Source organism: Eublepharis macularius, chromosome 5 (assembly GCF_028583425.1).
Source record: "Eublepharis macularius isolate TG4126 chromosome 5, MPM_Emac_v1.0, whole genome shotgun sequence".
Lineage (NCBI taxonomy): Eukaryota > Metazoa > Chordata > Lepidosauria > Squamata > Eublepharidae > Eublepharis > Eublepharis macularius.
Window position 1 is genome coordinate 80,784,992 of NC_072794.1, and position 21,667 is coordinate 80,806,658.

Below are 21,667 nucleotides of genomic sequence, written 5' to 3' on the forward strand. Positions count from 1 at the left end.
TCGGGGCTGACTGGGGAAGCACAGACTTTGCCATGACCATGGGTGTGGAAGAGGAAACTGCCAGGTATCCATTTGTACCACAGGGTCATTTTATTCCCAGCTTTCATTATCTAGCACTTTGCATTGCATTCCCCTTAAATCTCCATGACAGAAGGGACTAGAGACTTACATTTTTTTAAAAAGAAAGCTGAGAATTCAGAGAACCTGATCCTAGTGTTTCCAGGGTCCCCATTGCAATCGGCAGGGGGAGACTTAACTAGCATATTTGCAGGTGATATAATGACATTACTTCTAGAAGTGCCATCATCTTGATGTCAGCCCTCTGGAACCCCTCTAGGTTTGAGGCAAAAACTTTATGGTTTCAGCTGCAGTGGGATGGTTTCGCTTCCTGCATGGGAAGTGTATCTGTTGGTGATGTCATTACTTTGCTGGGGAGTGCATGAATCTGCCGATGAGTCCCCTTTTCCCCCTCCAACCAAGTGAGCAGTGGCTGGGGGTGGGGGATCCTCTGCCCCTAGCAAAGCGATGGCAAGCCTTACCTAGCACACATATTTGTTAAAATATCACATTGAATTGATATTTCAATGCTAATTTTTTTAAAAAGCCTCCTGTGGCAAAGGTGGAGGGAGGGGAGAGAAACAGCCATTGTGGGGACACTCTCAGGGAAGATAGCTGCCATCTGGATGGGGAAAATCTGTATTTTAGTGTGATCTTTCCCAGAACTTCAGAGTAAAGCAAGTTTGAGAAAGATCAGAGAAAAGCCAGTGAAATCGCAGGAGATGCACAAATGCACCACAATGTTGTTGTGAAGTAGGGGGGGGCAGAAAACAGCTTCCCAACAGCATTGAAGCTGAGGCAGATAACCCATGTGGAAGTCATCAAAGGCAGACTACTTTACTATTACAAGTATTTTAAACACGGTTCAAGTAATTGGTTGTTGTTATATTGGTGGGATATCTGATACTTAGGCTTTTGTAAATAACTTCACTACTGCTGGCATTGAGTCTCATGTTATGTGACAAATGACTTAATCTTTTTAAAAGATACGTTAGTAAAATCAATCCCACACCACAATATAAGCAGTATCCTAAGAAGCCCATAGTTTTGTGCTAGATAAAGGTACAAGGGTAAACTTAAGAGAGCATTCTAATTGATTTACTTACTAAAGATTACTGTGACATGAAGTTTTTGAATTTGAGCCCACTTAATCAGATGGAAGAAGTTCATCCTATATTGCAAACTGAATAGGTAATATAGTAGGAATCATCAGGGGCTGATAGGAAAGAGAGAAGTTTCCAGAATCTTTAATGGATAGAAGAGGAGGGCATTTTTGGTAGGTTCAAATTAACTGGGAAAAAGTGAGAAAAGCTGTTCTTGCTTTTACACAATTCTAAAGGCCTCTGTGGATAAATTACATAAATATAGAGGCTTATAAACTAATGAATGAAGTGGAAAAAATTAAGAGTGGGAACTTTTTCTGCCTCACTGCTACAGTTCATCCACTACGAACTTAATTGGCAGTAGTTTGAGAACAGCCAAAAGGAAGCATAACACCACATGCTGCATAATTTATTGAATAAACTATCAGAAGAGATAACATCCACCGATTCTTTAAAATACCACTTTAAAGGGGTATTAGACATGATTATGCAAATGGACATGTCCATCGGTGGTCATTAGCTATGATGGCTAAGATGTTCAGAGGCAGTAATACTCCTGAACACCAGTTGTTGGGGGCAGTTGTGAAGGGATAGATGTTGCCTTTATTCCCTGTTAGTGGGATTTCCAGAAGCATGGGGTGGTCTATGTGGGAAATATGTATTGGACAGACCTTGATACGAACAAGCAAGCCTCTTTATGAAATCTCCAGCACATTTTATGTAGAACTTCCTTTTGGCTCTCCTCAACATAGTGCTGATTGAGTTGGACTTGTTTTTATCTCTTTTAGAATTTGTTGATGTATGTAAGAGTGAACTTGCCATTTTACTTGGAACTGTCTTACTTTTTGTGGGTCTGAATGAGCTGTAGACAAGATTGTCACTTAATGCATTTTTCCAGAGCAAGCTGTATATAACAGGCCACAGTCAGCTGACAAAATACGGCTGAAGGAAGGCAAGGACACTATAGAAGCATATCGACTTGTGCAACGGCTACAGTCTATGGTAAGGTAAAAATCAGTGGATGGAATGGAATCCTAAAAGTTTCATTTTTCTTTTTAAGTAAAATGATCCTTTGTAGTTTTTTGGATCCTGCACAATTTCCTGCACTGTGAGATTTACTCTAGCAATAGTTCATTATGGATGAAATGACAAATGGGAGTCCATTTTTCTCTTTCTGCTTAAAGACTTTCTGGACTAAATATGTTTTGAAACTCTGCTCACCTATAGTGTTAAGTGTAGGGAAAAAATGGGAGCAGAGGTTGATGAAGAGGTGGAGGGAAAAGAAAGATTAGCAATGAGAAGAAAATGGGCAGAGTGAGGAGGAAGCAAAGACAAAGGAAAGAGGGGCATATAAAAAGAAACATAGCAAGGGAGCTGGTAAGAGGGATGGAAATATTTTCCCTCCCTCAGTGCCTTTGGGATGAAAACACATCATGCATGCTTTCATCCCCCAGCTACCCCCAAGCAGCTGCCCAGCATGCAGTGGTGGCTTGGGTTGAATGTGCATTTTGTGGACGTTTGGCCCCAAGCCACCTCTGATTACAGCTGGCCGCAGCAAGAGAAGGGGGAAAATTGTATTTCCCTTTTCCTGGTGGTACTTTCAAGTTCTTTACGTGTAAAACTTTTAAAACTGAAGAATTGAACAAGAAAGAAATGTGTATACAAAGCATGTGCCTGTTTATGTCTGCCTTGCTTTTAGTATAATTTATTGTGTAGAGATTTAGTCTAATTAAAACTGTTAATCTTCATTGATCAACTTTGCTGTACCTTTTAACAAATCTTGAAAATTCTTGTTACTTACACTTCCTTGAGAGATTGATGAATAGAAACAAAGCACTGGATTCTTTCCAGAGACTAAATTGGATTGGGGTCTGATAAGGCAAGTAGCTGCACTGCCTGTGGCTATCGTGTCATTTTGGTTTATGATTATATGATGATATAGGTTGCTCCCCACAGACCGAAGTGGCTGGTGATTCACCTCAACACAAATTCAAAAAGTGAATTTGGATAACCCAGCATTTTGTTAACCAATTTACATCATTTCCGAGTTCTGACTCTCTACAACAGTTATGTGAATTTCTCTTGCATTTAAAAATACGTTGAGTGCTCCTTGAATACATACAGTAATGTGTATATGCTTGCTACAGCGTACAAGGAGGCGGCGAGTCAGGGACCCTTGGGGCAACTGGTGTGATGCCAGAGATTTGGAAGGACAGACATTTGAGGTAATATCACTTTGTTTTTTTAAAAAAATATTTTATTAGTTTTCTCATAAAAGTAGAAATAGGAGGAGGGGGAATGGGAGAGGAAAAGGTAAAAAGTCATATAAGCCATTTCCACACTGTCTATAAATAGCGCGGGACTCATGGAAGGCTGCTGGTTTCCTCACGCGATTTTAACACCATCCGATTACAAAACGCCATAAATCACCGTTTTGTAAACAGATGGTGTAAAAAATCGTGTGAGGAAGCCGGCAGCCTTCCGTGAGTCTTGTGCTATTTATAGACAGTGTGGAAACAGCCATAGTCTGCTTGCATCAGCATTCTATTTATCTACATATCGCATCTTTTCATACTACAAATCATTCGACTGCGATTGTTAATAACAAATTACAATACTGCCTTCATATATTTACTACATTCAGGTCTTTATATTTGTTTTTAATCTAATTATAGAAGGGGGTCCATGGGGCAGCAAAGTCTTCTATTTGTCCTTTCATTAATGAAGTCAGTTTATCCATTTCCGCATTTTCCATTATCTTTGCTAGTATTCCTCCTGCCGGGTGTATTATTTGACGTTTCCAATAATACGCTAATAAAATTCTGGCTGCTGTTACTACATGTACTATGAAGTATTTCTGGTCTTTGTTCAGTTCATCTGGTATGCAGTTTAACAAAAATATCTCTGGTTTAAAAGGAATTTAAGCCTGTAAAATTGTTTGTAATAATGCATGTACCATTGTCCAAAATTTTTATACCTCTTTGCAAGTCCGCCATTTGTGATAGAATGTTCCTGTATATTTCTCGCATTTCCAGAAATTATTTGACAAATTTTTACACATTTTGGCAAGTCTGTCCGGAGTTAAATACCATCTGAAAAACATCTTGTATAGATTCTCTTTAAATGCAACCAACTTAGTTATTTTAACATTCACTTTCCATATCTTGTTCCATTGTACTGGATCAGTACTATATCCTAAATTTTGTGACAATTTAGTCTTATATTCTTCCACCCCCTCATTTTTCGTTTTAATTTGCGTTAAAAATACATATTTCTTTAAATCAATTTTTCATCAGAATCACATAGCAGTTTTTCAAAAGCATTTTGTTCTAAGTAAAAATCTCCCAATTTTTTATCTTTATAATACCTAGATTTGATATGACCCCTTGACCACCAATCTAAGTTAATACCTTGTCTCTGTAATTCCTCTTTTGTTTTTAATACTCCTTTATCATCCAAAAGGTCTTTATATCTAATAATCCTGTCTAGAGAGAATACGTTTGGCAGCGAAAACACTTCTAGTGGTGAGACCCATTGTGGAGTCTTAGAATATATTGATGATACAGTTCTTTCTAACGTTGTTATAAGAGATTTTCTTATCAGTTGATTTTTAAAATATTTATGTCCAGTTGTTTTTCCATACCATACAAATGCATGCCATCCTAGCTGTAAATCATGTCCTTCCAGGGTCTTTGATTTTCGAATAGAATCCATTCTCTCATCCAGACTAAGCAACACGCTTTGTGATAAATTTTTCAATCCAGTAAGGCAAAACCGGTGTTTTCTTTAAAATTTTGGAGTGTTTTCAGTTTGATTCTTGGCTTTTCCCCTTGCCAAATAAATTTGGATACTGATTTATTTAGTTCTTCAAAGAAGGAGTTATTAATGCAGATGGGAATGGTTTGGTATAGAAATATAATACATGGTAGTATATTCATTTTAATGGTTGCAATCCTTCCCATCAGCGAGAGATGTAAGCCTCTCCATCTCTCCAAATCTTTCTTGATCTCTTGAAGCAATTTCATATAGTTGTCTTTCATTAACGAGCTACATTTCGAGGTTAAGTATACACCTAAGTATTTTACTTTCTTCTGTAACTGAAATCCTAATTAATTCCATTTTGGGGGGTGTTGTCATATTTTTAGTTACCATTTTTGAGGTCATATCACTTTAAACTGCTAAGATACTAATTGAAATTTCCATAAAGTTCACTTCTGCATCACATTTTTTGCTGTTTAAAATATTCTGTTCAGGCCAAATCTCATTCTAGGTAAAGTAGACTTGATTTTTGTGCTACGTAAACAAATGTTAGTTGTGCAAAAGGCTGATTCTGCATAGTGTTAAATATGCATGTTTCTTTGTACTCTTGTAACTCCAACTATTACTGGAAAATCATAGATGTTTTTATTAAAACAGAGGAAGATGTAGCCTTCCTACACTAAGAGTGAAATCCTAAGCAGAGTTACTGCAGTCTAAGCCCATTGAAATCAATGGGCTGAGACTGCAGTTACTCGGCTTAGGATTTCACTGTAAGTTATTTAATACTATTAATCTAGTTATTCTCATTTGGTTTAAGCTTGGCTGACTTCTGTAGATACAGTTTCTAAAAAATCTGCTTATGCTATGTTGGAAAGGTGGCTATTAAGAAACCTGTATCTCTGTATCATAAAGCTAAGCAATCAGGAATTGATCGTTCATTTGCCATGCGTAATACTTCATAGACATCCTTTGTATGGTTTTAATTGTAGCTGTGAAGTATTAAAGGTGGAGACAGTGATGGGGAATACATTATATTGTATAGGGAGACATTAACGTACCTGAAATGCTGTAGAAAATGCCTTGATATGTTTTTCAAACCATGCATCTCATTAGGGATGTGCACTAGGGAAATATTCGGAAAAAGATTTGGAATAACCCAAAACCCGAAGCGACAAGCTGCTTTGGGTTCGGGTTATCGGAATTGATTTGGTATGCTTTGTAATGATTCGGAGCATACCAAACTAAGTGTGTTTATGCCCATTGATCTAAATGAGCTGAAGTGTGTTTAACTGTCAATTGGATTGTAGCCTTAGTGTTTTAAACTAGATATTCAGCTGATCACTGCCTAATTAAGGTTTCCTTTTTAGCATCTCTCTGCTGAAGAGTTGGCTAAGAGGCGAGAAGATGAAAAGCATAAACCACCAAAAACATCTAAAGGACTAAGACACAACAAAAGGTTGACATTTTAAATAGTTCTATGATATCTCTTAGAAGTAGAGTTTAAGTGGCTTCTGTGACATCATGCAAGTCTGTTGTTTGTTAGGATTATTTATGCAGTAAATTTTGGTTATTTGCGCTGCAGTCTTAAAGGGAGTTGCAGCATTTTAAATCCATTGACTTTAATGGCCTGTCTAAAGAAACCAGCAAAGCTCCCACACTTCTATCTTTCTTCAGATTATGCAAAATTGAGCTATTCCAGAGGGCTTGCAAAGGTAATATGGCTGTGCTGTAAGAAATGGCTTGGAGATGCCTTGGAATAGGGGCAGTGTAGACTATTCCACTGAGGACCATCTGTAAATATGCTTCTACCGGGTAGTTTCCAGATTGTTAAAGATTTCATATTTAATAACTTATTTTTTTGTTTCAGTAATGTTTCACCTCTCTGTTCGGATTTACGTTTTTCAAATTTCTACAGCCCATACCCTATTGCGTTTGGTGAATGTCCTAGCTGTTGTTTTTATTGGCATGCAGTATGTAATCCTTCTTGGGTCTCAGTGAGAAAGGCATACTATATATAAATAGGACTTAGAAAAGTGTAACTCTGCTGAGGATTGCATGGTTAGACTTAATTTTTATTACTAAGTTCATTAAGCAATTGTGATTTATAATAACAAAAGTTTACATGTTTAAGTTGCTGGGGTGAGGAATTGCAGTGTACAGTATGTACTGTGGGAAGTAACAATACTACTTTTAAATACCTTTCCAAATACTAGATACTCAAAGTCATTTTCTTCTGTTTCGTAGTTCATTTGATCCCTTTCAGCTGATTCCTTGCTGTTCCTTCAGAGGAGAAAAATCAGTAAGTATGATTTATTTCTAACTAGAGCACACATTTTTGTGTACTTAAGTGATCATTCCTTATCATTTTTACCTTTTCAGGAGCCATTCCAAGTAACAATTGCACCAGAGGCACTTCTGATTATGGATATGGTAAGAACTTAAATATATTATGTTCCCGTTGATTCAACTTTCTCCATTTCAGAGTCAGAAAGAATGGAATGTTCAACTTATACCAAAACAAAATTGGGTTCTGACCTTATTGCTAATGTAGATGTGCTTTTGTCTACTTTTGCTGTCGTGTCTGAAACTGGTAGCTGTTTTCTAGCTTAACCAGAGCATTAGCAAATCCTTAGAGTTACTGTACTGATTTCTCTACTACATCTGTATCCCATCTATTTTCCAGTCAACTCAGAGTAATGTATGGGGGGTGGGATGTGGGGTCCCAGGCTCTCTGTTAGCCAGTTACTGTTGAGGCCCACAGTTGCACAAAATAAAACTGCAGTAGGTTTATGTTATCTTTTGGATTATCTTTTGGCATGTTACTGTTTCACCAAAAGGGTAGATGTATAAAATTCTTCCAGAAAAGCTCTACAGATTTTTTTTCAAGTTTCCTCGTTAGAAAAATTAAAATAGCGTAATGGTTAGTGTCATACTGGGATTTGGGAGGCCAAGGTTTGAATCCCCACTGTGGCATTGAAGCACTGGGTGACCTTGAGCCAGTTACACACTCTCAGATTGACTTGCATCATAAGGTTATGGTAAGGATAAAATGGGAGATTGGAGAACAGTGTGAGTTGCTTTGGGTCCCCATTGAGGAATGAAGCTGGGTATAAATAAAGAAATAAAACCTTGATGAACACCCTGCCCTCCTGTGATGCTTAAATTAGCCAGCCAGGGTCTCTGATTTAAGCATTCTGTAATTCTTAGTTTCTCCTGGCAGTCATTTTAAGGATAACGTCTTCATTATGATAAGCCTGAGAAAATACTTATATCTCAGCTGGTCTAAGTGAGCTGTCACAAACCTCTTTATGCAAGATTACAAATATAATACTGCATTTTATGAACCTGTGGTGAACTGTGCCAGAAATGAGGACTAGCATTTCTGTATTACAGCTTTTGTTTGGGGGGAGTTCGCTCTTTTTTCATGCTTACGTTGAAAAATATGAACATTTTTACCTGTTTGATACATTGAGGACCATGAGTCTCAATAGAGCTACTTAGTCATTTTCCCCTTCTTTGCTCAACAAAGATGACTGCCCACTGATACTCAAAATACTTAATGGTGAAGCTGATTAACTTTGATTAATGTTGACCATAAAGCATGCGCCTTTGGTGGGCCAAATTCAAACATATTTAATTGTGCAACAGTGGGGTCAGCAGGTTTCCATATGCTATAAAATGGGCAGATTCCACATCAAGAGGTGATCTCTGATTTTTTCCCATGTACATTGTACTGAAATATGAGAGCAGACTTGATCAAGACACTACTATACAGCCCCAACACCCCACAAAATGGGAGGTCCAGTTAAAATGATTCTCCCACAAAGGCTCATGGACCTTTCTAGATTCCAAAATGCCTTGGGGGATTTTAGAATTCCAGACACGTGCTCCATGGAAGCTGCTGTAGGAGTGTGGAACGTGAAGCTCCTTGAAGCTATTGACACCATTGCTCCTTGTTGGCCCCTCCAGCCCTTGGGGTGGAAGCCAGCCCCATAGTCTACCATGGAGCTGGCTGACCTAAAGAGGGTTGGAAAACATCTAGAAAGATGCTGGTAAAAAAATCACACAGAAGCTGATAGAGCATGCTACAGAACCCACTGGATGACCTATGAAGTGGAAATGAAGGTAGCAAAGAAACAATATTTCTTGGGAAATATTGGGATGGTCACCTAGTTCATGACCGTCCCAATTGTTTACGATATCCAGACACCTTCTAACCCCTAAATCGGAACCTTTAAAGTCCCAAGAACAGACAGCTGCAAGGCCTTGCTAAGTTTTTTGCTGATAAAATAGCACGAGTTAGCTCTGATCTAGATGCTAGTTGCAATGCAGATGAGATGGAAGAAATGCTTAATACACCATCTGGCTTACATTTGGACTGCCTTGAATGACATATCTTAACAGGATCCTGATATCTATGAAAACCACTACTTGTGTGCTCGATCCTTGCCCATCTTGGCTGTGAAAATCAAGTAAGGACCACATAATTGGACCATTGAGGTCTGTTGTAAATCAATCGCTAACTCAGGCACTTTCCCCGGCTGCTCAAACAAGCTTTTATCTATCCGCGAATTAAAAAAACATCCCTAGACAAGAATCATGTCCAGATCACCCAGTCTCTAATCTGCCCTTTCTAGGCAAAGCGATTGAGAGAGCAGTAGCTGACCAGCTCCAGGTCTTCTTGGATAATTCTAGCACTCTGGACAGCACTAGCAGTGTTAGTTGATTATCTCAGTCTGAGTATAGACAAAGGCCATGCCTCCTTATTGCTCATCATGGGTCTGTCTGTAGCCTTTGACATAGTAGCCCATGCCATCCCATTGAGGCATTTAGAGACAGAAGTGGGCATTAAAGGATGTGTCTTGGATCGAGTTAAATCATTTCTCATGGAATGGACTCAAAGCGTTGCCATTGGAGATCAGCTGTCTCCAGAATGGGAACTATCTTGCGGGGTTCTGCAGATTGCAATCTTGCCCATGTGCATGGGCAGAATCAACAGTAGCCCATACATGGGCTTTCTCCGTGGTTCCCCCTACCCTGTGGAATGGCCTGCCTGAGGAGGTCAGGACGGAGAGCCCCCACTCTCCTGGCTTTCCATAAATGATAAAAACTGGAATTATTCAAAAAGGCTTTTTACTCAGATAGGAGAGCAGTATTGTAGGGAGGGGCTCTTAGATGCTTCACTAATGATTTAGGGACCATAGACTTCACCACTATGTTGCCTTACATACTACCCATTTACTTTAAATATGTACTCCTATGTGTACTTTAAATGTATGCTCCTATGTGCTACCTGTGCTTCATGTCTGTCAGTCCTAGAATTGCTTATGTTCTGTTTCAGCAGTTCTTCAATTCTGTATTGGATTCTTACTAATGCTATGTCTTTGTAAACTTGTATTTATTTACCCTATGGCATTGTTTATGGAAATGTCCTTGATAATTTACTGTACTAATCTCACACTGTGTAATCCACCTTGAGACTCAGTGAGAAAGGCAGATTATAAAAGACATAAACAAACAAACAAAAATGATTGTTTCTTAAATTTTTGGAGAATGTAGCATTAACTACTTGTAAATAAGTAAATAGGGAATGCATGCTTGTATTCCAAGGGATGCCTGGTAGCTCTGTTCTTTTTAGTCTTTCACCATATATCAAAGTCTTCTTTGAAAGGTGTTAATTTATAAGTGCTGTTTATTCTGCTGCTGTTATTAGCATTTAGTAATTCTTTTATTGTATCTATAATAGACTTTTTTTAGCTGTCTGTTTATTATATAGGAGTTTGTTTAGTATGTGATTTTCTAATCTGTTGTATTAAATGTGTTGCAACCTTCATTAATCCAGAGGAGTTAGCCGTGTTAGTCTGTAGTAGCAAAAGGCTGCAATCCTAAGAACATTTTCCTAGGAGTAAGCCCCATTGAATAACATGGGTCTTACTTCTGAGTAGACATGCATAGGCTTGCTTTCTAAGACTAACCAACTTTATTGTAGCATAAGCTTTCGAGAACCACAGCGCTGTTCATCGGATGCATGCATGATGCATCTGACAAAGAGAGCTGTGGTTCTCGAAAGCTTATGCTATAGTAAAGTTGGTTAGTCTTAAAGGTGCTACTGGACTCTACTATTTAACCTTCATTAATTGACTATTGGATGGAAGGGTGGGATAGAAACGCTTTTAGTTGGTTTCTTTAAGTCACATACTGCACCATATTTCCAATGATGGAGAGGATTTTGGAAGAGGGGGAGGAGGATCAGTGGAAGACAGAGAGGGAAAGTCCTCTCCTATAAGTTCTTCTTCACTCACAAACACAAGATACGTTATTTTGCTTTCGTATGAGCCCCAGTAAACAAATTTTAATTAAAACTTGTTTCTATTTGGAGTAAAAGTTAATATTAAGTGTACTGTCCTGATCTTGTCTCCAATGCTATTAACACAGAACAGTATCTATACGAGAGATACTTGCGGAAATTAGAAAACTTCAGTAATCTCAATGATGGGGTCAATTCTGGACCAAGGCCTTGGGTAAAAGGCTGCAAAATGTCACTTTAACCTTTATATAATGATTAAGTTCTTCTACCCTGAATTTTTATGGGGGAGCAGTGGAGGGGTTGACAGATGTTGTTATACTATATAAATCCAAGGCTGCTACTTAAATAATATTTCTCTTATGTCTTTAGCATGCTCATGTTTCAATGGCAGAAGTCATAGGTCTGCTAGGTGGAAGATATTCTGAAACTGATGGAATAGTCCAAGTAAGTAGCATAACTGTTTAATAAGATCTCTTGATCCAGTCTACCATGGTCACAACTACTGTGCCAGGCCAGGTGGAGACCTCTTCTTTGTAGTAGTTTGGCCCATTGAATGTCCATGCAAAAAATGAAAAGAAAGAAAAGCACTGCTGTGTTTATGAGGCTTCATCTGCATGCATCTGTTACAGCTGTGGTAGGCTCGTGCATTTAAAGCTCTTGGGAATACTTTGGTAAATTTAGTATTCAAGGAGATATTGATTTGATAATCAATAATAATACTGTACTGTACTTAAAATCAAATTTAAATCATTGCTGAATTGTACTGCATCTGTATAAGCCTCTTTATTTGTTCATTACAGATATATACAGCAGAACCATGCAATAGCCTCAGTACAGGATTACAATGTGAGATGGATCCTGTATCTCAAACGCAGGCATCAGAAACACTTGCTGCTAGAGGTTACAGCATTATTGGGTGGTATCATTCTCACCCTGCATTTGACCCCAATCCTTCAATACGAGATATTGATACACAGGCTAAATACCAGGTAAATATGTAATTTAATCTTCCTTTTTGCAAATTAAAATAAGTAAAGATGTAAGTTACAGCATTCAGAGCATTATCCAATACATTTATTGGCAGTTACTTTAATCTGAGTAATAAAATGCCAAATACAATATGTCTTTGTGTATAGGTGGGGTTATTAGGCAAATTTTATCCTCTGTTTTACATAGCCTTAATTAGAAAGAGACTAACAAAGATTATTTTTCCTTCATATAGAATTATTTCTCCAGAGGTGGTTCAATGTTTGTTGGAGTGATCATAAGTCCCTATAATCAAAATAATCCACTTCCATATTCCCAGATTACATGTCTCATAATCAGTGATGAGAATAGTTCTGATGGCTCCTACCGTAAGTATTTTTACAAGCTATTCTTAATCTTCGTCTGTTACTCTTTTTCATCATTTAAATTAATTTTAAAATAGAGCTTCAAAAGCTATTGTCACCAGTTTCTATAATTAAGTGTTAAGGTATTTACTATGTAAAAATATGGGAAATATACCCTCCTTGAACTTCAAATTTCATGACTTTGAAACTCATGAAAAAAAATGGAAATTCAAAGAGATGTTAATCAACAGTAAAGTTGAACTGAGAGTTTATTTCTTTTTTAAGAATACTTTTTATTTTATTAATAAGATTAAAAGCCCAATAAAAAGAGCAGAGAAATATAAAATAAAGAAAAAAGAATACCGAGAGAGAAAAAGAAAAACAAAGATTGAAAATAACAAAGAAAAATAATACATATTTCGTTTTCCTTTTTTCTACAACACCTATCATATTTTAACAAATATCATACTTTTAGTTTTAATACCTCAAAAATTTACCTTTCCAATACTGCCTCCCCTTCTATTTATTTTTCCCAAATTTGTCTTCTTAGAAATCAGAACTACAAATTATCAGTTCATTTTTCCTTGTCTCATGCAGAAAGTCAGTAAGGCGTTTCCAGTTAACCATAAAGGTAGACAATGTTTTATCTCTGATCAGAGCTATAAATTTAGCCATCTCCACTAACTCCATCAGTCATCCATTGAAGTCAATACTGTACTTTTCCATTTTTGCACATATAAAAGCCTAGCTGTTGTGGTCATATGTAGAAATAAGATACCATGTTTATTTTCCAACTGTTTATCCATTAATCCCAACGAGAAGGCTTCTGGTTTAAATTGTATATTGATCTTCAACATTTTTGTATTATCATATGAATTTGTGACCAAATTTTTTTGCTTTAGGGCAAGTCCACCAAAGATGATAAAATGTTCCTTCATGTTTCTCACATTTCCAACATTTGTTTGACATACTTTTGTGTATTTTTGCTAATTTATCAGGAGAGATATACTACCAATACATCATTTTATAGAAATTTTCTTCGTGTGGAACTCAAAGTGAATTTGAGCCCCTTTACCCACATATTTCCTCACTGGTCCATTTGTATATTATACCCAAAAATTTTAGCCCATTTTACCGTACAATCTTCTTCTGTTTCAAATTTCAACAAAAATTTGTACCTTTTGGAAATAACATGTTCGTCATTTGTACAAAGCTTTTTCAGACTCTGTCTTTTCATATCCACAGCCCCATAATTTTTTATCTGATTTAAACCTTTCTGGAAGTTGGGCATAGTAAAACCATTGACATTTATAACCTTTAGCTATCAAATCTTGCCTTGTCTTCAATTTACAGTCTCCTTGTGAGAATTCTAGTAAGTCTCCGTAAGTCAGCCATCCCTGTTTAGTAGTTATTTCACCTCTATAAAATGCTTCCTGTGTTGAAATCCAAAGCAGTGTCTTCCTGTGATAATCTCAGTTTGTATTTATTTCAAATTCTAAAGATGGCTCTGCTGATAAAATGATTTTTGAAGTCTACGTTGACCTTTACTTTATCATACCGCAAATAAGCATGCCATCCAAATCTCAGGTCATGACTTTCCAATGTCAAGAGCCTTTCATTTCTCAGAAGCAGGGTTTATTTCTTACAGAATGTTAAAAACGTGAATGCTTTCTATCATAGGATTCCAAGATCCATTTTGGACATACCTTTGGAAATAGGATTTAGGAGCTGAAAACAGACCTTCCGTTTTCGTGTAAATTTCCTTTTCCTCCCAACTCTACTCTATTCATAACTTTTTAAAAAAACCTAGAGGACCAAGCATGAGAGAGAGAGAGAGAGATGAGCAAAGTAGTCTAAAACTATTAACAAAAAAATCAAACCTGGAATCTAGCAACACTAAACTATAAGACAATGTGTTAAACAAAATACCTCTTAAAATGCACTAGTTTTAACCAACCTTCTAAAATTTTAAAGGGGCAAAATGAGCCTTGTTCATTTAGGAAAAGGGTGTCCTTGAGGTGCCATGGATTCAAACTGTTTAGGTCACTGCAAACACTGTGTATTGAGCCCTGAAACAGAGAACACAAATGAAGCTGGAGCAGGACTGGTGTTGTATGGACAACTAGGCCACTGGACCATTAGAACTTCTAAAGGTAGTCCTGCATAGTACACTTTGCAGTCATCAAATGTGAATGTAAGCAAAGGAGTGAAACTGCTCCCCCAGGAAAAATCAGTTGGTATAGCAATCTAAGTTGATGAAAACATTATTGGCTTCAGCAGACGGCTTGGTATTGAGGTGTAAGCCCAGATCCAGAAGGATATGTAATTGCAAGCATGAGTCTTCATGGGGAGTGCAGTCCTATCCCTATGTGAAGCCATGTGTGCTGGCTTTGCTCTGTTCAGTAGCATTTTCTTGCAGTGCCCTTATTGCTACTGACATGTATTGCTGCTGCCGTTTTGAGAGTGCTTTGTATTGTTAGCCGTTTCTTTCAGAATAGGTTCCCAGAGATCATCCAGAAGGCTCCATCTCTTCAGTCTTTTGGATGGTTTGTAAGTCCGTATTAGGCCTTCTGCTGAAGCTGTAAAAATACTTGCAGATTGATGGCTGTATTTTTCAGGCAAAGATAGCTTGTGTTTCTAAAAGTTTGTTGTGCAAATGATATTTATCTTATTCTGCTGTAATCTCACCTGAACTTTAGGGAAGGATAAGGTATGCATGCTTTGATAAAATTGAACACAGATTGGATACTTTCTCCAAGTTCAGCTATTACCTCCATGTAGTATTTTCATTCTCATTAATCACTGGCATAGCTAATTCAAGGCCTTCCTAGGTAGGGTTTTGCGCTTCAGTTATCCGATTCAGGTAAAATACCCTAATCTGTCCCGATTCGGAAAACTTCAGCATGCTGGCCCCAATTTGGAAATACTGAATCAAAACTTCCCGAAGCATTCGTAATGCTTCAGGAAGCTTCGGGGGCTCCGGAGGTTAAGTTTAAAAGGCCCTTTTGCAAGTGGCAGGGCTCTTTAAACTTTTCCGTTCCCCACCCTTACCTCCCCACCCCACTTACCTGGCACCAGCTGGAGGAGGAGGCCCTCCCGCCTCTCCGCTGGCCTCCAGTGGCCCTCTCTGCCAGCCAGCTGTGCAGGCCGAGGCTGTGCGGTGGCGGCAGGGAAGGCTGTCTCTGCCGGCCAGCCACAGTGCACGGCGGCAGCAGGGAAGGCCCTCTCTGCCAGCCAGCCACACCGGCTGCGCGGCAGTGGCAGGGGAGGCCTTCTCCACTGGCCAGCAAGGCGTTGGCGGGTGGAGCCTGACCAGGTAGGTGGGGGGGGATGGGGTTAAAGGGTGGGGTGGGAGTTTAAGGGTGGGGGTGGGCCTTCCCCCCGTCCCCGTCACTTCTGTATGCTCTGAATCTTTATGGAGCATACCGAAGCAACTTAGAAACACAAATCCGAAATGGCCTGCCGCTTAGGATTTTGGGTTTTTTTCCCAAAACTTTTTCCCACTTCGGGGAAACCTGATAATCTTCAAACATTTGTTTAAATACTTTGCTTTAACCTTATACAGCTCTTATGAAACAAGGTTCACTGTTCTGCTGTAAAGCAGACAACCCAGTGAACTTGCTTAGATATTCCCAAAATGTGTTATGTGCCTCATGTGTTCACTTTTTCTGTGAACCGTGAAGCCCCAAGCCATCACAGAAGCTATTTTAGAAAGTTCTCCCAGTTTCAGAAACAGTCTGCCATAGGACGGGGAGCTGCTGTGTGGAAGTTGTACAGTTTTTTAGATCTTTACTTTTGTTTGTGTTCTTAATTAAAACTCCAAAACATTATTTTGACAATAGAAATGTTTGTTTGAGGCTGTGAGATTTTTTTTAAAACCTAATTTTGGAACAGAGCTACTTTAGACTGTAACTTGTCTAGATGTACATAAACCAAGTTAAGGTGTTCATATTCTTGCTGTTGTGACCATAGTGTGTAGAAGAATAATTTGAAAAACAAAGGAGAAATAGTGCATGTACTACACAACGCACCCTATAATATGCTCTAATGATTTTCAGGCTTGCCCTACAAGTTTGAAGCGCAGCAGATGTTGGAAGAACCTCACTGGGAATTAGTGCTGGAAAAAACGCAGTGGATAATTGAAAAATACAGGATGTCTCATAGGTATGAGGCTGTTTACATTTCAGAATCCTTTCAGAAAGCTTTTCTATGTGTTCTGACGTAGTATTGTCATTTCTTCCAATAGTTGTGTGCCCATGAACAAAATCTTCCACAGAGATTCAGATCTGACCTGCTTACAGAAGGTAATCATTGCAAATTATTTGTTTCTTATCATTCACCAGAAGAGCATAGTTGGAATCAAAACTATTGCCTCTTATGGTGATAACTATGGCATGAAGGTTGAGAAATGTCATTATGGGTTGGATCCAGTGGTTATTTTCTGCTAATAGAAGGAATTACCATCAGTAGAATAAAACTTTCATGCCTTCCTGTTCCTACTGAGCTCCCTGAGTGCTTTTCCTGGGGTCTGGAAACCTCAGGATGTGTATGAGGAGGCAAATTGGAAACCTGTAGTGGTATGGGAGAATCTGCTAAAAGCACTCCCCCTTCTATTAGCAAAAAATTACTACTGGATTCAGTCCTATGTGAATAAATGGCAAATACAAGTCCAGAGATTTGTATAACAAAAGGAACTGGGTAAATACATAGCTATAGTGCTATAGAGGGTACATTGTAAGACTTGTATAATCTAATTATCATCAAATTATTGAAATGAAACCTAGTATAGCATATGGATAAAGCACCTATATACACAAAGCCATTGACATTTGTGTGACAGTTATGATTCATTCTACAAAAACAGTGAAGTCTATCTTTTAGAACCACAAAGTGAGTTCAAGGCAGGGATTTTTGCTGCCTTTTCCTGTGCCCTGTCTCCAGATACTCATGAGGGTTGGAAAGCCCTCACAATAGTGGAGGATACTGAATGAGGGGCTGCAGCCAGGAAAGAGAGGTTGACACATTGCTAACCCTACTTCATATGTGAACTCTTCGACTTGCACAAGAGTGTGGGGGTGTTTTCTGGCTATAGTATCATCCCCCTGAATGTCACTTCCTGCAACATTCTTGAAGGTCCCTGACTCTCAGGAATAGTTTGGAGGAGGCCACAAGGAACTGCAGTGGGAAGGTTAAGGCAGTAATTAATCCTTTCCATGACATTACTACATTTGTAGTTCTGTAGGTTCCAGCCTTTTGTAGCTACCACTGATATCACATTAGTAGTATTACATGTTATGTTATAGCTTAAAATTCAAACATGTTAAAGGCTGTGGATTATTTGAGGCTGTAGCTCGTCAGTGGAGAAAAACCAGCTATTGAATATACAGCACTCTGAGTAGATAGTGAGAAGCCACTAACTCTGGCATAGCATACAAACTAGCCCTTAAAATGTTCTGAATACAGTCGCAGTAGACTCTGGTTAGCTTTCTTCCTAAACATTATTTAAGCAATGTGTATTTTTTAATATTGTCCTTCAACTATTAATTAGCTGTTGGAGTGCATGAGGAAGACGCTGGACCATGTGGCGAACAGCTTCATTGCTGAAGAATTCTTGGCTCAGATAGAAAACTTATTCCTCTCAAGCTACAGTAATGAGAAATGGAATAATACTACTGAAGGGAATAACATGTGTCCAAATGACCTGCCAACATGATGATGATGATGAAAAGCGCGATTGCTTGCTTTCTAATACATTGCTGTTCTTGAGTGACAACATCCAGTATGGCTAAAGGAAATGACTTGCACTGAAAGACAATGTGAAACAGTCATGACAAACCACCTGATCTAATCTTTTGAAATTATGGTTGTTATACTGCAGACATATATATTTGGAATTAGAAAGCTACACTATAGGACCAAGAAGTTAATGTTCATATTCTATCCTACCGAACTTACATGTATCATTTAGGGAACATCACTGTACATTGGGTTTCAGTGTCAGTGTAAAATGTCTGTTATCAAACACACTGGTCCTATTTATATTGCATATTGCTAACAACAAGGGAGGGGAAATCATTTTTAAAGTAGTGATAACAGGTATAATGTGTATGAAGATTCTGAGGTTCAAACTAGATGTAGTGTTGGGAGATGCATCTCCTGTGGCTTTTTGTAAGAAATAACTGAGCTCCCACCCCCCACCCCTTTGGATTGAGACAGTGGCAAAGATGAGTAAGGATGTCCTTTCTCTGCTCGTTTGGGAGCCTCCAAGATGTGTTATTTGCTCTGTAGGCAAAAAAATTATAGATACCTTGCATGATGCTTGCGTTTTTCCTCTTTTCTCCCACAATGCAGTTTATTCATGGGGGAAAAAATGCTGGCAATCCATTCATAGTTACCCCAAGGGTGGACTCTCAAGTCTTGAGCATTTCATTTGCTGATCCACATCCAACCAATGCAAAAGTCTTGTAGCTCACTCTGCCATCCCCAATTGAACAAAGTAATATAGGACTAAGACCCCCAGACTAAATTATGCTACCTGAATATATTGCACAAATCTGTAAAACTTTTTCTTCAGAGTAGGATGTTCTTGTTCATTTGTCAAGAGCTACAGAAAGAGTTCTGCTGAGCAGAAGTTGGGTTGATAATATTCCCAGACCCCAGGAATCCCAAACTTGGATAATACATAGGACAGAAAAGAGCAAACATCTCCCTGCTAAGCATTTTTATCAAATGGAATCTGAACTTTATGTACTAATGGGCTGCATGTTCCATTTAAGCTATTTTGGCTTTAGCTAGTAAGCTAACTTGAGCCTACAAATTGAGCATCTTGTGACTAACTTGAAGTATTTGTATGGGTATGTATAAAGAGATGTTTCTCAATAACGGTTCAGAATCGATTTGGCTTAATAATGGTATTCATCTGCTTGTGAAGATCTCTTGATTCTAGTGTGCTAGATACATCTGTGATCATTTTGAAACGTGTTCTGTGTTTTGATTCAGTAACCTCTCGTTTGTCCAAGAAAGACTCCTGCAAGATCATTGCTTTAAATAGAATCAGAACCATAGCTTAAGTTTGGGGAGCTTTTGTCATAATTGTATCTCAAGTAGACATTATTATTGAATAGTATATACATTATACTGTAAATATGTGTAACAATGGTGTAAATATTGTATATTTGTACAGAAACAAATTACTCACTACTTGATCCTCATGTAAAGCACAATACAGATATATTTACCCATACGTTTTTACCTATAATAGGGGAAGGTTTATCATGAAGATAATGGAAAAGACTCTTCCTAGCAACATTGCCCCTTCAGTAAACTGTGTGAAGTTATTGAAAATACTTTTGCTTCAGATCATTCACATATCAAAAACTGACACTTTTGCACATGGAGGGGCTATTGAACAGGGCGGGTTCCTTGTTTTATCTCATGTATTTGCATTTAAGAGCCCAGATTTGTACTCTCATTGAAGGGCATACTATCAGAAACAGCTTTTAACTAGTTAAATAAAATGAGCTTTTAGCTAGTTAAATAAAATGAGCAGTACCAAATATATGCTGTTTACAGCCAGGACTACAAGTTCTGCACACTGTGAATGAAAAGCCTGGTGAACTGATTGTTCATATCATAGCAATGTATTGTTGAAGGCTTTCACGGCCGGAGAACGATGGTTGTTGTGGGTTTTCCGGGTTGTATTGCCGTGGTCTTGGCATTGTAGTTCCTGACGTTTCGCCAGCAGCTGTTTAGCAAGCTTCCCACCAGCAATATAACACGCAAGGAGAGAAATGCCATCAAGACCCTCAATGCAGATCCAGACATCATCATTCTACCAGCTGATAAAGGCAATGCTACAGTGATCATGAAAACAGAGGAATACAAAAAGAAGATTAAGGAACTCCTGGACCCCTCCACCTACAAAAAACTAAAACGAGATCCCACCTGCAAAATCACCAGGCTAACAAATGCGCTGATCAAGAATTCCTCACTACATCCCAACACGCACAGAAAACTATGCAAGACAGAAGCACAGCCACCTAGACTATATGGACTCCCTAAAATACATAAGGATTCAGTCCCACTCCGACCCATTGTGAGTGCCATTGGTTCACCGACATATGAATTAGCTAGACATCTGGCCGATCTCCTACAGGACCACATCGGGAAAACCTCGTCTTACATCAAAGATTCAGCAGATTTCATCAACAAAATCAGTTCTCTGAAACTCAATCCACAAGACATACTTGTCAGTTTGGATGTTGTATCCCTGTTTACCAAGGTTCCAGTAAAAGACACTATTGCACTTATTAATCAGATTTTCCCAGAGGATGTAACAGCCTTATTCCATCATTGTCTGACAACCAGTTACTTCCAATGGGATAACAAATTCTATGAACAGATGGATGGGGTGGCCATGGGGAGCCCTCTCAGCCCAGTTATAGCAAACTTCTACATGGAACATTTTGAAAAAACAGCTCTAGAATCAGCACCCCACAAACCTAGTGTATGGTTCCGGTTTGTGGATGATACATTTATCATTTGGAGCCATGGGGAGGAAGAATTGATGGAGTTTTTGAATCATCTCAACAACATCCACCTGAACATACAATTCACAATGGAGAAAGAAATCGAGGGAAAACTCCCATTTCTGGATACCTTGGTCATCCGCAAAGCAAACTTTCAGTTAGGTCACAAGGTCTACAGGAAACCAACTCACACTGATCGGTACTTACACAAAAACTCCAATCACCACCCCCGACAGAAAAGAGGCATAATGAAAACATTAGTGGATCGTGCAAGACGGATATGTGAGCCGCACTTTCTCAGTGAGGAAATTAATCATCTAAACCACGCACTTCAGGCAAATGGCTACTCCAGAAATGAAATCCGAAGAGCAATCAAACCCAGGATTAATCAAACAACCAAGGAAAAACAGTCACCTACAGGAAAAGTGTTTTTGCCATATATCAAAGGAATTACTGATCAGATGGGAAAGCTTATGAAAAAGCATAACCTTCAAGCAGTATTCAGACCCACCCGAAAAATACAACAGATGCTACGATCAGCAAAAGACAGTAGAGACCCCCTCACCTCTGCAGGAGTATACC

General features: G+C 38.5%; 1 protein-coding gene across 1 annotated transcript in view; it reads left to right on the top strand.

The window, feature by feature from the left end:
* Positions 1–19,903, top strand: part of MYSM1 (Myb like, SWIRM and MPN domains 1) — a 37,072-nt gene extending 17,169 nt beyond the window's left edge. The window contains exons 10-20 of the mRNA XM_054980576.1: positions 2,059–2,162; positions 3,308–3,385; positions 6,287–6,375; positions 7,164–7,218; positions 7,299–7,349; positions 11,596–11,670; positions 12,027–12,215; positions 12,449–12,581; positions 16,616–16,721; positions 16,804–16,861; positions 18,106–19,903. Coding sequence (XP_054836551.1) covers positions 2,059–2,162; positions 3,308–3,385; positions 6,287–6,375; positions 7,164–7,218; positions 7,299–7,349; positions 11,596–11,670; positions 12,027–12,215; positions 12,449–12,581; positions 16,616–16,721; positions 16,804–16,861; positions 18,106–18,270 — 1,103 coding nt within the window. The 3' untranslated portion in view covers positions 18,271–19,903. The remainder of the gene's footprint in view (positions 1–2,058; positions 2,163–3,307; positions 3,386–6,286; positions 6,376–7,163; positions 7,219–7,298; positions 7,350–11,595; positions 11,671–12,026; positions 12,216–12,448; positions 12,582–16,615; positions 16,722–16,803; positions 16,862–18,105) is intronic.
* The last annotated feature ends 1,764 nt before the right edge of the window (positions 19,904–21,667 follow it).